Source organism: Danio aesculapii, chromosome 21 (assembly GCF_903798145.1).
Source record: "Danio aesculapii chromosome 21, fDanAes4.1, whole genome shotgun sequence".
Taxonomy (NCBI): Eukaryota; Metazoa; Chordata; class Actinopteri; order Cypriniformes; family Danionidae; genus Danio; species Danio aesculapii.
In genome coordinates this window covers 43,254,453-43,271,980 of record NC_079455.1, presented here as the reverse complement: position 1 = coordinate 43,271,980, position 17,528 = coordinate 43,254,453, and the positions used below count along the sequence as shown (strand labels likewise).

Genomic DNA, 17,528 nt, shown 5'->3' with positions numbered 1-17,528 from the left:
AAAATAAATCAGTTATTGTTATGTTATTAAAACTATTATATTTAGAAATGAACGCAGTGGCGCAGTAGGTAGTGCTGTCGCCTCACAGCAAGAAGGTCGCTGGTTCGAGCCTCGGCTGGGTCAGTTGGCGTTTCTGTGTAGAGTTTGCATGTTCTCCCTGGGTTCGTGTGGGTTTCCTCAGGGTGCTCTGGCTTCCCCCACAGTCCAAAGACATGCGGTACAGGCTAATTGGGTAGGCTAAATTGTCCATAGTGTATGTGTGTGTGAATGAGTGTGTATGTGTTTCCCAGTGATGGGTTGCAGCTGGAAGGGCATCCGCTGCATAAAACAAATGCTGTATGAGTTGGCGGTTCATTCCACTGTGGCGACCCCAGATTAATAAAGGGACTAAGCCGAAAAGAAAATGAATGAATGAGTATTTAGAAATGTGTTGAAAATAATCTTCTCTTAAATCTTTTCCTCACTTCATGTTAAACTGTATGTCTTTGTAATTCAAAACAGATTATATTTAACAAGGTTTCCGTGAGGGTTGGGTTTAGGGATAGGTGGTTTACAGCTATATACAGTAGTGATGTGCGGATGGCGGTTATATCCGCGAGTGCTGCGGATAATTTGCGGGTCGGATGGGTTGAATGATAAAAAATACATTATGATTAATTGCGGGTGGGTCGTGGGTGGATGTGTAGCGGGACATGGCAGTGGACCAGCGAAAAAAACAGAGAGTGGGCTTTGTAGAATGGGAAGATATGAGACGCCCAAAATAATGGATGAAGTGTAAGAGTACTGTTCAAACTTTCAGTTAGAGGAGTCATCAGACAAAATCTGTTATCTTTTTGGGAGATCACTTATTTCCTTGACTGCAGCTCCTTGCGAGGACAATCTTGTGTAATCCTACAACAAGCTGTGCGAGGGAATACAGCTGGCCGCATTTTGGAGGCGAGGCAGAATCGCCTGAATTTAGGCACAGTACTAAACTATTCTGTTTTTGCACAGTGCGAAGAAAAGGCCAAGTAAACATAACATAGCTGGTGTTTAGGCTGACGTTTTGTTACCTTGTTCCTGTATCTATAAGCTAAAATGTCTTATTTTTACTTTCTGTATCTATTTGAAAATGAAGAAAATGTTGTCTAAAGACAAACTTTTGTTTTTATAAATAAATGTTTAGGCGACGCAGTGGCGCAGTAGGTAGTGCTGTCGCCTCACAGCAAGAAGGTCGCTGGCTCGAGCCTCGGCTGGGTCAGTTGGCGTTTCTGTGTGGAGTTTGCATGTTCTCCCTGCGTTCGCGTGGGTTTCCTCTGGGTGCTCCGGTTTCCCCCACAGTCCAAACACATGCGGTACAGGTGAATTGGGAAGGCTAAATTGTCCGTAGTGTATGTGTGTGTGAGTGAGTGTGTATGGACGTTTCCCAGAGATGCGTTGCGGCTGGAAGGGCATCCGCTGCGTAAAACATGTGCTGGGTAAGTTGGCGGTTCATTCCGCTGTGGCGACCCCGGATTAATAAAGAGACTAAGCCGAAAAGAAAACGAATGAATGAAATAAATGTTCATTTAAAAACGTTTATGATTAACGTGTTATTTTACGGAGATGCGCAGATTAGCTCACTGAATCTGCTGTTAATATTCACGGTGACCTACCATCATGCATAAAACAAAGAATTAAATTAGTAAAGTGAGGATCGGGTGCAGACACGTGTATCAGATTAAACTATATGTGCGGGCGGGTGCCGGGTGGATAATTAGTATGATTAGTATGAATTAGGATTCAGGTGACATTTCAGCTGATCCGCGCATCTCTAATATACAGTAATAAGCAGTTTTTACAGTATAAAATACATTACGTCTGTGGAGAGTCCTCGTAAATCACCAATATGGTGCAGGATCCCTGAGTTTTGAGACCTTAAAGAGCGAGTTGGATTGTAGCGAGACAGAAGATTGGTTAGATAAGCAGGAGCTAGATTATTTAAAGCTTTATATGTAAGAAGCAATATTTTAAATTCAATACGAAACTTAACAGGCAGCCAGTGTAAGGAGGATAAAATTGGGGTGATGTGATCAAATTTTCTAGACCTGGTTAGAACTCTGGCAGCTGCATTTTGTACTAATTGAAGTTTGTTAATAGAGGATGCTGGGCAGCCAGTGAACAGTGCATTACAGTAGTCCAGCCTAGAAGTCATAAAAGCATGGACTAGCTTTTCTGCATCTGAGATGGATAGCATACTTCGTAACTTAGCGATATTTCTCAGATGAAAGAAAGCAGTTTTTGTGACATGGGATATATATAATTTCTAAAGTTAAATTGCTATCTAATATGACACCCAGATCTTTTATAGTAGAGCTAACGCTAACTTTGTATCCCTCTAATTGCAATTCGAGTTGTGAGATCTGCTGTGTACAGGATTTAGGCCCAATAAGTAATAATTCTTCATCCCTCCTTTCTGCTTCACACAAAAAAAAAAAAATATCAGGAGCCATTAGTCAACATAAGATTATCATCATCATATTATTTATACTTTAGCCATCCAAAACGCACTGCGTGCAGACAACTGTAGCCTACATAAAGGGCTGTTATCCCCTCCCATGAAATGCACCCCCTCTGAAATGTGCATCTACTAACTTAAATTGAGAAATAGACTTATACATACAATACAGATGAGATTAAGTCAAATGATTCTTTAATGTTTGGTTTGCATGGCTTTCCATGTAAATGTTTGTTTAAAACCCACCAAAAAGCCTCATTTTAAAAACAGGTTCAATACATCAGTCTTCTGCAATATAGTCAGTTTTTTTATTTTACATTTATTTGTAAACCTGGAGCGTTTCAAAATGTGTTTTACTTATTGTTTTTGCTTTATCCATCAAAATAATAATCACATTACGTTTTAATCAATAATGGCCTTTTTAATGTAGACTGAGAATCCTAATGAAAGTCTATGAAAGGGATGCATTTTACGGCAGGTGTGAGTTTCTCGGCACAACACAACACATGAGCGGCGCATATTTTTTTGGCATCCGTGTTTAAAACTGGGATTCATACCTGGAGCGGAATCGCGAGCAGCACGTCAGCGTCAAGCAGGAGCGGTGCGAGAGGCACGTGGGTATGCTTTCTGCACGCATGCGTCAGTTTGTTTCTGATTACTTCACTTTCACCAGTGTTGGTTTGGTTGCACGTAGAGAATAACGTCTTTATATAACAAAAAGTCTTTAAAACCGAATTTATTATAACAACAAAAATATTTCTGTGATTTTTCTGTGTGAGAAAATGGATGTGTGGCTTGAGAGCGTGAGAATACGGTCAATTGCGTGACTCTCACGCCGAGTGCATGAGAGTTGGCAGCTATGTTATAGTGTAGGGTTTGGTTTTTAGTTGGACAGTTTTGGTCTTTTAGACTTAAAACACACTGGTCCAACTGTGCATTTACTAAGTGAGCCTCATGCAACTGAAATAATGAAATAATGTTTCCCAAGTGATCTTTAACAAACCAAACCAGAATTATGGTGATATGATCGTATTTATTAGACCTGGTAAGAACTCTGGCAGCTGCATTTTGTACTAGATGAAGGTTGTTAATAGAGGCAGCCAGCAAACAGAGCATTACAGTAATCCAGCCTAGAAGTCATAAAAGCATGAACTAGCTTTTCTGCATCTGAGATGGATCGCATACTTCGTAACTTGACAATATTTCTCAGATGAAAGAAGGCAGTTTTTGTGACATAATGTTATAATAATGTTTGCCAAGTGATCCTTAACAAACCAAGGAATTTTTCACAGTATTTCCTATAACACAAAAATAATTCCCCTGGAGTCATATTAAGTCTTATTTCTTAAAGTTTGTCTTTAATAAAATGTTAAAAAATATTTTAAGGTCAGTATTATTAGCCTCCTTAAAAAATATTTCATTCATTCATTTTCCTTCGGCTTATTCCCGTTATTTACCAGGGATCGCCACAGCGGAATGAACCGCCAACTCATCCAGCATATGTTTCACTCAGCGGATATCCTTCCAGCTGCAACCCATCACCGAGAAACACCCATGCACACTCACATTTACATTCCTACACTACGGCCAATTTAGTGTACCAATACCCCTAGCGCATGTGTTTGGACTGTGGGGGAACCCGGAGGAAACCCACACCAACACGGGGAGAACATGCAAACTACACACAGAAATGCCACCTGACCCAACCGGGGCTCGAACCAGCCACCTTCTTGCTGTGAGGCCACAGTGCTAACCTCTGAGCCACCATGTCGTCGCACAGAAACATAAATAACTTTATGCGATTATTCTCTAACCAGCTGGATATGTGAAGGTGCATTAGTGGATATCAGTGTGCTGTGTTTTTCATTTTGTGTGTTTGTGTGTGTGTGTGTGTGTGTGTGTGTGTGTGTGTGTGTGTGTGTGTGTGTGTAGAGTCAGCAGTCCATAAACCCACTCCATTACACACATAATCTATATAATGAGATTCTCTATGGTGACTGATAAACATGCACCCATGGGGTTGTGCCACACACACACACACACACACACACACACACACACACACACACACACACACACACACACACACACACACACACAGAAAACAAGTAAAAGGAGAGTAAATGATGACAGAATGTTTTGTTTTTTGGTCGAACTAACCCTTTAAGAAAAGCGCATCATAAATAAAATGCATTATTATTTACATTAGGGCGAAGCAGTGGCGCTGTAGGTAGTGCTGTCGCCTCACAGCAAGAAGGTTGCTGGCTCGAGCCTAGGCTGGGTCAGTTGGCGTTTCTGTGTGTAGTTTGCATGTTCTCCCTGTGTTGGCGTGGGTTTCCTCCGGGTGCTCCGGTTTCCCCCACAGTCCAAACACATGCGGTACAGGTGAACTGGGTAGGCTAAATTGTCCGTAGTGTATGTATGTGTGTAAATAAGTGTGTATGGATGTTTCCCAGAGATGGGTTGCAGCTGGAAGGGCATCTGCTGCGTAAAAAAACATGCTGGACAAGTTGGCGGTTCATTCTGCTGTGGCGACCTCGGATTAATAAAGGGACTAAGCTGAAAAGAAAATGAATGAATGAATGAATGAATGAATGAATTATTAACATTAATATTATAGGAATTACTGTACACAGGTCATACTTATATGTACAATATGTTTATGTTTATTTTATTTAGCAGACACTTTAGTTTTACCGTAGAAAACTAGTTCAGGAAACTCTAAAACTAGTTTTACGATAACACTTTACCATAAGGTTGTATTAGTTAATATTAATGTATTTACTAACATGAACAAACAATGAACAATACACTTATTACAGTATTTGTCCATGTTAGTTAACATTAATGAAAACACAGTTGTTCATCGTTAGTTCTCACAGTGCATTTACTAATGTTGCCACAGCCATATCACCCTGCAGCCTAAGAGCGGTTACTCACTGAAGCTATCCTCACTGAAGCTAAGCAGGGCTGAGTCTGGTCAGTACCTGGATGGGAGACCACATGGGAAAACTAGGTTGCTGTTGGCAGTGGTGTTATTGAGGCCAACAGAGGGCGCTCAACCTGTGGTCTGTGTGAGTCCTAATGCCCCAGTATAGTGAAGGGGACATTATACTGTCAGTGAGCGCCGTCTTTTGAATGAGACGTTTAAACCGAGGTCCTGCCTCTCTGTGGTCATTAATAATCCCATGGCACTTTTGGTAAAGGGTGGAACAGTTGGAAAACATTGATAAAATTTGGTTTTCATTCACACTCAATCAAAAGTAATATTCAACTCGATTTGTTTTGCCTTCATTCATTTTGCAAGATAGTTGTATTCAGATTAAAGTGTAATTTAAAGACTTCAGGTTATGTTAACTATGAATAATTAATCAAGTTATTGTATAACTGGTTTGTTGTGTAGACAATCAAAAAATATACAGTAAATATTTCTAATGGCGGCGCAGTGGGTAGCACGTTCGACTCACAGCAAGAAGGTCGCTAGTTTGAGCCTCAGCTGGGTCAGTTGGCATTTCTGTGTGGAGTTTGCATGTTCTTCCCATGTTGGCGTGGATTTCCTCCGGGTGCTCCGATTTCCCCCACAGTCCAAAGACATGCGGTACAGGTGAATTGGGTAAGCTAAAATTGACAGTCGTGTATTAGTGTGTGTGTGTGTGACTGAGAATGTATAGATGTTTCTCAGTGATGGGTTGCAACTGGAAGGGCATCCGCTGCGTAAAGAACATGCTGGATAAGTTGGTGGTTCATTCCACTGTGGTGACCCCAGATTAATAAAGGGACTAAGCCGAAAAGAAAGTGAATGAATGAATGAATTAATTAAATATTTCTTAAGAAGGCTAAAAATATAACTTAAAAGATTTTTCAATTTATTATTTATTTTTTTAAAAACTGATTTTATTCCAGAAAAACTATAAGAAATAAGACTAATTATGACTCCAGAGGACTTATTTTTGTTTTATAGGAAATACTGTGAATATAGTGAAATACTGCATCTCTCAAAGTTTACAGGTGCCTACTTGAATGTCAAGCTGGATTTATACTTTGGCCTGGCGTCGCATCGCGCACCTCCGCTGACTGCGCACGCACCTCACGAAATGAACGAGGCTTTTATACTTGCCGCGTTCGCCGTTGTGATATTCTTTAAAATGACAGGGGGCGGTCAAAAGAAACTGACTGTAAATCAGACGGATAAACAGAGAAGTAGAACGTTTCCTGAACTACGTCACTTCATTAATATCAGTCAATATTTATAAACTAATTATTTTTATTAATTATTTTAATGATTATAAGGATTTTTATAACCATGTAAGATATTTTTATCAAACTTTGACTTGCTTTTGTTCATATCTCGAGCAGTTCTACCTATTAAAGTTTATTAAAATGTTAATGACAACAGAACATGAGCTGCTCTACAAAAATATTTTTATTATGGCAAGAATAAAAGCAAAATAAAAGAGTACACTTCTAAAAAATACATGTTTTTAGATTTAGCCCACTCCACAATTGACACATTACTGTCTGGCTGGTTTCTGTCCTCTACTTATATGCTAGAGAGGCAATAATGGTCCAACATTCCTGACCATGATCACCAGTAAAGCCCAGAGAAACAGGCCATCAGTATACTGTAAACCGATAGCTTCAAATATTCCTTCTCAGTTATCAAAGAAATTATTCTGTGACTTCATTATAGTTTTGTAAATATTAACTTGTTTTAAATTCAAAATTGTAATATATACATCAGTGTTAAACCTATGAATGGTGGATAAACATATTCTGTTTCTGTATACCTGGGTCTCCACTTTCGCCATGGCCTCTCTTGGCTTTAACAAACTCATCCTTCAGGTTTTTCCACGACTGTTGCAATTTCTAGCCAAGAATTATTGATCATCTAATTATCCCCATGATCATGGATCATAAAGATGTGTGTACAGTCATACCTGTTTCAGACAAAATCTCTTCAAACTGTTTCATATTCAACTCAAAGCAAACGCGGAGCCGCGCGCACTGTTAGCTCGAGTCTCCAAAAAAAAACATGCGCACCGCCAGCTGAATCATGTCTTGCGAAACATCCGCAAACTTCGAGATGACGTCACATACGTCACGCACTCAAGCGAACGCATCGAGTATAAACCAGGCTTTAGAAGCGTGTTATCCTACAATACGAAGTGACTTGTCCGGTTGCTGTTGTCCTGTGGCTGTCGTCACATCATCCAAGTGGATGCTGCACACTGGTGTTGGTGTGGAAAGCCCCCCTCATGATTGTGAAGCGCTTTGGGTGTATGGTCACACATGATAAGTGCGCTATAATATTACACACATTGCATAATTTAGTATGTTAATAATGCATTAGTAAGTGTTGAACTATGATTAATAAATGCTGTATTGTACATAATTAGTTCATCTTTGTAAGTATATTAATTAATGAAACCTTATATGTGACCAGATTTACTCATGCACTACTCCTCTGTTGGTGTTTTTGTCTTGGCCTGAGTGTGTATCTGCTGTCAGTGTATTGAGCGGAGCCGTGTGTTCGTTTGTCTTTGGTGAAAGTAATCACCCAGGTTTGAAGTGACAGCAGTGTTGAGGAAATGATGACAGAAATCTGCAGTTAATGTGTGTTTCTGCTCTGAGGCCGATCCTTCTGTCCTCTAAAGGCATCTTCACATTTACTCTCAGTTCCCCCTGCAGCTGTCCTGTGAACATCAGCTCAGCTTCATCACACACACACACACACACACACACACACATACATATGCATACACACACACACACACGCGCACATACATATGCATACACATACACACACACACACACACACGCACATATATATGCATACACATACACACGTACACATAAACACTACGCACACATAAAGACTACACACTAATACACACTCACACTTACAAGCAGCTGCACACACACATTCTCTCACACACAACTGTAAAGTTGCACATACACATAGACATACACAATCACATGCACACACACACACACACACACACTAACACTTAAACATACACACAAGTGCACACACATTCTCATGCAAACTCACAGACGCACAAACAAGTACACATAGACTAATACACACTTACACGCACACACACACACACACACACACACACACATTCTCCCACACACAAATGTAAAGTTGCACTCACAAACACACACATAGACATACACAATCACATGCACACACCCACACACACTATCACTTAAACATACACACAAGTGCACACACATTTTCATGCAAACTCACAGACGCACACACATGCACATGTACACATGGACTAATACACACTTACACGCGCACACACACACATTCTCTCACACACAAATGTAAAGTTGCACTCATAAACACACACATAGACATACACAATCACATGCACACACACAAACACTTAAACATACACACAAGTGCACACACATTTTCATGCAAACTCACACAATCACAGACGCACAAACAAGCACACACACACATGTACACATGGACTAATACACACACGCGCACACACACATTCTCTCACACACAAATGTAAAATTGCACTCATAAACACACACAGACACACACACACACACACACACACACCTACACACACACACTAACACTTTAACATACACACAAGTGCACACACATTTTCATGCAAACTCACACAAACACACACTCTCAGACGCACAAACAAACACACACGTACACATAGACTAATACACACTTACACGCGCACACACATTCTCTCAAACACAAATTTAAAGTTGCACTCACAAACACACACACACACACACACACACTATCACTTTAACGTACACACAAGTGCACACACATTCTCTCACACACAAATTTAAAGTTGCACTCACAAACACACACATAGACATACACAATCACACACACACACACACACACACACACACACACTATCACTTTAACATACACACAAGTGCACACACATTTTTGTGCAAACTCACACACTCACAGACGCACAAACAAGCACATACATGCACATGTACACAGACAGACATACACACACACACACACACATTATCTCACACACAAATGTAGTTACACAATCACACACTCAAATAGATGCCTGCACACACACACACACATGCTTAAACACATACAGCTGCGCACACATGCTCATGCAAACACACACACGGTCACACACTCACAGAGCTCCACAAATGTGCCCATAATACACAAAACACACACCCGTGATCATACACACAGTTAAACTCACAACTGCACACACGCAAATTCTCTCTCACACACAACTATAGACACACTCACAAAAGCTCAAACAGACATGCACAATCACACACTCAAATAAATGCGCGCGCGCACACACACACACACACACACTCATAATCACAACTACACAATTAAACGTACACACAACTGCATACACACTCTCCTGCAAACACACACAGACTCACAATCACACGCTCAGAGAGATACACACATGCACACACACATAAACTCACACACACTGACATACACGGACACAAACTCACACAATCACACACACCCACAACCAGACACACTCACAGAGATGCACAAACACACACAGACTCAACCACACCATTACAAACAGACACACACACACACGCATACAACTACACTCCTAAACATAACATACACACTACTGCACACACACTATCCTGTAAACACACACAGACTCACACAATCACACGCTCAGAGAGATACACACATGCACACACACATAAACTCACACACACTGACATACACGGACACAAACTCACACAATCACACACACCCACAACCAGACACACTCACAGAGATGCACAAACACACACATACTCAACCACACCAATACAAACAGACACACACACACACACACACGCATACAACTACACTCCTAAACATAACATACACACTACTGCACACACACTATCCTGAAAACACACACAGAATCACACACTCAGAGAGATGCACACACACATATAAACTCACACACACAGACATACACGTACACAAACTCACACAATCACACACACCCACAATCAGACACACTCACAGAGATGCACAAACACACACAGACTCAACCACACCAATACAAACAGACACACACACACATGCATACAACTACACTCCTAAACATAACATACACACTACTGCACACACACTATCCTGAAAACACACACAGAATCACACACTCAGAGAGATGCACACACACATATAAACTCACACACACAGACATACACGTACACAAACTCACACAATCACACACACCCACAATCAGACACACTCACAGAGATGCACAAACACACACAGACTCAACCACACCAATACAAACAGACACACACACACACACACGCATACAACTACACTCCTAAACATAACATACACACTACTGCACACACACTATCCTGAAAACACACACAGACTCACACAATCACACGCTCAGAGAGATGCACACACACATATAAACTCACACACACTGACATACACGTACACAAACTCACACAATCACACACACCCACAATCAGACACACTCACAGAGATGCACAAACACACACAGACTCAACCACAGCAATACAAACAGACACACACACACGCATACAACTACACTCCTAAACATAACATACACACTACTGCACACACACTATCCTGAAAACTCACACAGACTCACACAATCACACACTCAGAGAGATGCACACATGCACACACACATATAAGCTCTCACACACTGACATACACGTACACAAACTCACACAATCACACACACCCACAATCAGACACACTCACAGAGATGCAAACACACACAGACTCAACCACACCAATACAAACAGACACACACACACACACACACACACACACACACACACACACACACACACACACACACACACACACACACACACACACACACACACCTACACTCCTAAACATAACATACACACTACTGCACACACACTATCCTGAAAACACACACAGACTCACGCAATCACACACTCAGAGAGATGCACACACACATATAAACTCACACACACAGACATACACGTACACAAACTCACACAATCACACACACCCACAACCAGACACACTCACAGAGATGCACAAACACACACAGACTCAACAACACCTATACAAACAGACACACACACACACACACACGCATACAACTACACTCCTAAACATAACATACACACTACTGCACACACACTATCCTGAAAACACACACAGACTCACACAGTCACACACTCAAAGAGATGCACACACACATATAAACTCACACACACAGACATACACGGACACAAACTCACACAATCACACACACCCACAATCAGACACACTCACAGAGATGCACAAACACACACAGACTCAACAACACCTATACAAACAGACACACACACACACGCATACAACTACACTCCTAAACATAACATACACACTACTGCACACACACTATCATGAAAACACACACAGACTCACGCAATCACACACACAATCACATACTCAGAGATGTGCACGCACACATGGACACTCACACTTACGCACACAACTGCACACATACACACACATTCTCTTTCTCACACAAATATACAGACACACTCACAAACATACACACACTCATACTCACAATTACACTCTTAAACATGTACACACAACTGCGCACACAGACTCACACACACAATGACACACTCACATCGATGCATAAATGTGCACACACACAGAAGCCCAGACACTCACAGAGATGCACAACCAGACTCAACCAGACCAATACTAACACACACAACATACAAACACACACACACACACACTCCATATGGTGCCGCTCCGCCTCTAGTCATTCTCCGCAGCGTCAGAGAGCAGCAGTCATGTGGAAAATGATACCAACTCTAATGATTATTTTTCAGCGAGAGTGTGTTCTTTCAGCACTTTTACTCCTGCGGGCATTCTTAATCGACTCCTTTACACACACACACACACACACACATACACACACACACCAAAACAAACTTATTCACTGTGAAATTCAGTCGGAGGCATTTGTTGAATCCACTTGTGTATGTTGTGTTGTGCTGAAGTGCGTTTGATTGCGTCACTAACAAATAAAGCCCCTAAAACACGACGTGTTTGTGCAGCGTTATGAGTGTTAAACTACAATTACAACCACGTTTTCTTTACTGCTAAAATATTCATATAAAATTTTATTTAATTTAATGAACCACCAACTTATCCAGCACATGTTTTATGCAGTGGATGCCCCTCAATCTGCAACCCAACACTGGAAAACACCCACACACTCTTGCACACACTCACATACACCACGGCCAACTTAGCCTATTCAGTTCACCTGTACAACATGTGTTTGGACTGTGGTGGAATCCGGAGCATCCGGAGGAAACCCACGCCAACATGGGGAGAACATGCAAACTCCACACAGAAATGCCAACTGACCCAGCCAGGGCTCGAACCAGCGACCTTCTTGCTGTGAAGCGATTGTGCTACCTACTGCGCCACCATGCTTAATTTAATTTAATTTAATTTAATTTAATTTAATTTAATTTAATTTAATTTAATTTAATTTAATTTAATTTAATTATTTTATTTTATTTTATTTTATTTTATTTTATTTTATTTTATTTTATTTTATTTTATTTTATTTTATTTTATTTAGCTGAGTTGAGTTCAATTAAATTAAAAGTTAATTCAATTAAGTTATCTTGAGTTAAGTTAAACTGAGTTGTGTTGAGTTAAATTGAATTTAAGTTCTGTTGACTTAATTAAGCTAAGTTAAATTAAGTAAATCAAATTGTTGAGTTGTTAAGTTAAAGTAAACGAAGTTATATTGAGTTAAACTAGATTAAATTAAATATTTTATTAAATGAGGAAAGAAAAGTTGAGTTGAGTTTAATTCAATTAAAAGTTAAGTTATCTTAAGTTAAACTAAGTTTAATTAAGTAAAATAAAATTTTGTTAAGTTAAAGAAAATGAAGTTGAGTTAAATTAAATTAAAAATTAAATTAAATGAGTTGAGTTGAATTAAATTAAAAGCTAAATTACGTTATCTTGAGTTAAGTTAAACTAAGTTCAATTAAGTAAAATAAAATTTTGTTAAATAAAAAAACGAAGTTGAGTTAAATTAAATTAAAAATTAAATTAAATGAGTTGAGTTGAGTTAAGTTGAATTAAATTAAAGCTAAATTACGTTATCTTGAGTTAAGTTAAATTAAGTTAAATTAAGTAAAATAAAATTGTTGAGATAAATTAAGCTAAATTAGTTCAAGTAAAATAAAAATAAATAATGTTGAGCTAAGTTAAAGTGAACTAAGTTAAATTGAATTAAAATTAAATTAAAGTTACAGTTATGTTTAGTTAAGTTGAATTAAAAGTTAATTAAATTGAGTTCATGATTTCAGTTAGACTAGGTTTAGCGTTGAGTCAAGGTAAAGTTATGTTGAGTTCAATTAAATTAAATAAAAGATTGAATTAAATTGAGTTAAAGTAAGTTAAATTAAGTAAAATGAAATTGTTGAATTAAGTTAAAGTAAACTAAGTTGAGTTAAATTAAATGAGTTAAGTTGAGTTAAGTTATGTTGAGTTCAGTTAAGTTATGTTAAGTTAAACTTAGTTATTTTTGTGTGAATGAGATGCTGACAACGGAGGTGCACATCCAAATGTAGGTTTAATAACAGGATGGTCAGGCAGGCAACAGTCAACAGGGTCAAACACGTATATAGGCAATCCAGAGTCGTAGTCATTAAACAGGCGAATGGTCAGAACAGGCAGCAAGCAACATAAACAATCAAACAAGGCGAGGGTCAAAACATGGCAAAGCATGGGAAAGGAAACATGTCGTAAAGTTCACAGTAACAGCATAACAAGACTCAGCAAAGATGTGTGTGCACTGTATTTAAAGTCCCTGTAATCAGTCTGTAACGATTCTCCGGATGTGTGTGTGCGTGTAATCAAACTGAAACAGGAACAGCTGTGTGTGAGGTGCATGATGGAACTTGTAGTCCATATACTAGCGGATTTGTAGTTCTTTATTAAAACCGCGTGTTTACTAACGATCTGCAGCCGCTAGATCGCTGGTGATCATAACAGTTATGTTGAGTTATATTTATTTAATTTGATGAGATAAGTTAAAATAAGTTAAATAAAATTATGTTTTGTTAAGTAAAAATAAGTTATGGTGAGTTAAACTCATGAAAATTTTAATTAAGTTAAAATTAGTTAAGATAAACTAAGTTAAATTGAGTTGATTTAAGTTAAGTTGAGCTGAGTGGAGTTATGTTGAGTTAAATTAAATTAATTTGTTAAGTTTGGTTAAATTAAGTAAAATAAAATTATGTTGTGTTGAGTTCAGTTAAAGTTATGCTGAGTTAAATTAAATAAAAAATTAAATTAAATTGAATTAAGATAACTAAGTTATGTTGAGTTTAATTAAATTAATTTGTTGAAAAGTTAAAATAAGTTAAATTGAGTAAAATAATTATGTTACGTTGCGTTTAGTTATAGTTACGCTGAGTTAAGCTAAATTAAATTAAAAATCAAGTTAAATTGAGTTGATTTAAGTTAAGTTGAGCTGAGTTGAGTTGAGTTATGTTGAGTTAAATTAAATTAATTTAAGTTTGGTTAAATTAAGTAAAATAAAATTATGTTGTGTTGAGTTAAGTTAAGGTTAAAGTTATGCTGAGTTAAATTAAATTAAAAATTAAAATAAATTAAATTGAATTAAGATAACTAAGTTATGTTGAGTTAAATTAAGTTATGTTGAGTTTAATTAAATTAATTTGTTGAAAAGTTAAAATAAGTTAAATTAAAGAGCCCATATTATGGGTTTTTGAAAATGCCCTTCCATGTAGTGTGTAACACAGCTCTAAGTGAAGTGAAATATCCAGCTAAGGCTTAAATCTGTAAGTGTACAGTGTTTAAAACTATTGATTCATCTATAAAAGAGTCGACTCATAGTGCTTCAAACGAGTCGTCTTGATAACGAGTCATTAGGTGTTTCGCGATGACGCAGCCACGAAACACAAGCCTCGCCAGTAGTTACGCGCGCAAACCAGGGAGATTTGAAACCTGCGGCCCCGCCCACTAACACAGAAAAAACACTAGACACACACACACAGACGCCGCCGGTCGAATGAAGTCACGCTGTGCTCAGATGGATAATATTGACAGTCTCTACCCAAAGATGAGTTGTTAACCTGGTACAGTACACGCGGTTACTCTTTATATTCTCTTATCACATGTAAGCCACGTTAAAAACGCGACGCGTGCCGCTTTGTTTACGGATTTAACGTTAAAGGCTTTTGTGAGCTCGCGTTCCACTGCCGTTTGTCGTTGCTATGGCGATCGTAAGCTAGGAGACAGGAGACTCGTGTCACGTTCCCTAGTTCTTCTGAGGAGCGTTGTGTGTGTGTGTGTGTGTGTGTGTGAGAGAAAGAGAGAGAGAGAGAGAGAGAGAGAGAGAGAGACTTGCGTCGCTTTCCCTAGTTCTTCTGAGGAGCGTTGTGTGTGTGAGAGAGAGAGAGAGAGAGAGACTCGCATCGCTTTCCCTAGTTCTTCTGAGGAGCGTTGTGTGTGTGAGAGAGAGAGAGAGAGAGACTCGCATCGCTTTCCCTAGTTTTTCTGAGGAGCGTTGTGTGTGTGTGTGTGTGTGTGTGTGTGTGTGTGAGAGAGAGAGAGAGAGAGAGAGAGACTCGCGTCGCTTTCCCTAGTTCTTCTGAGGAGCGTTGTGTGTGTGTGTGAGAGAGAGAGACTCGCGTCGCTTTCCCTAGTTTTTCTGAGGAGCGTTGTGTGTGTGTGTGTGTGTGAGAGAGAGAGAGAGAGAGACTCGCGTCGCTTTCCCTAGTTCTTCTGAGGAGCGTTGTGTGTGTGTGTGTGAGAGAGAGAGAGACTCGCGTCGATCTCCCCAGTTCTTCTGAGGAGGGTTGTGTGTGAAAAAAGCCTTGCACTATGAAGCGCGTGTGCACTGTGACTACTTTTATATAGTTGATTACCAGCTGGGCATTTCACTCTGTCTCGTGCTGAAGCCTGTCACTGTCGACCAATCGCAGCAGGCTGTCATCGGTCCAATCAGCGCAGATTAGCTTCGCGCTGAGGAGGGGGTTGGGAACAAATGAATCGCTGAACGATTCATATGGGAGTCGTTGGGATAATTAGGTAAAAATAAATGCAGATTATAAGACCATCAAAGTGTTTTATGACCTTGCATGCATATTAGACTGTTGTTGGAGACCCTTACAACCTAAATATGACCCTATTTCATGTATAATATGGGCTCTTTAAGTAAAATAATTATGCTATGTTGAGTTTAGTTAAAGTTATGTTGAGTTAAGCTAAATTAAATTAAAAATCTAATTAAATTGAGTTAAAATAAACAAAGTTAAATTCAGTAGATTTTAAGTTAAGCTGAGTTGAGTTGAGTTGAGTTGAGTTATGTTGAGTTAAATTAAATTGAGTTATGTTAAGTTAAAGTTATGTTAAGTTAAAGTTATGTAAAATTAAATTAAGTTAAAGATATGTTGAGTTAAATTAAATTAAACATTTTATTAAATGGAGATAAGTAAAAAAAAATAAGTTAAGTTACAGAAAGAAAGAAAAAAAAGAAAGACATGAATGTATTTATTTTTCACTTCACCTTCCTCTAGTTGTTTCCTCTTGATGAGTATATTGAAGTTGTTTGGTACACTACTGTTAAAAAACTGACCTTAGTTAAGGTGTTATTTTTCTATATGAAATATTAAACTCAGATGTCCCCAAAACATATCTGTGAAGTAGCAGCACAAAATACCTCATGTATCACTTATTGATCTGTGTCTTACAGGACCATTTTTAACTGAAAGTAAAAACATGCCTTTTTTGTGTTTGTCTCTTTAAATGCAAATGAGCTGCTGCTGCTTCATGCCCCTCTTCCAGAATAGGGCGGAGTCTTTACAGCTTGTGCTTCAGTGTTCGTTCAGAAACAGCTCTTACTGATGGACTGGATTGTTCTGCATGGGAATATATTTGACGTGTGTTTGTTATTCTTTGTTTGTCTGCAGGCTGGAGCTTCAGTATGGGCTCAGCATATCAGTTCCACAG

General features: G+C 38.9%; 1 protein-coding gene across 1 annotated transcript in view; it reads left to right on the top strand.

Annotated features, from left to right (window-relative positions):
* LOC130214281 (synaptic vesicle glycoprotein 2C-like) overlaps positions 1–17,526 on the top strand; it is a gene marked incomplete at its 3' end in the record, with an annotated part of 57,371 nt that extends 39,845 nt beyond the window's left edge. The window contains exon 4 of the mRNA XM_056445878.1: positions 17,489–17,526. Coding sequence (XP_056301853.1) covers positions 17,489–17,526 — 38 coding nt within the window. The remainder of the gene's footprint in view (positions 1–17,488) is intronic.
* Positions 17,527–17,528: the final 2 nt, after the last annotated feature.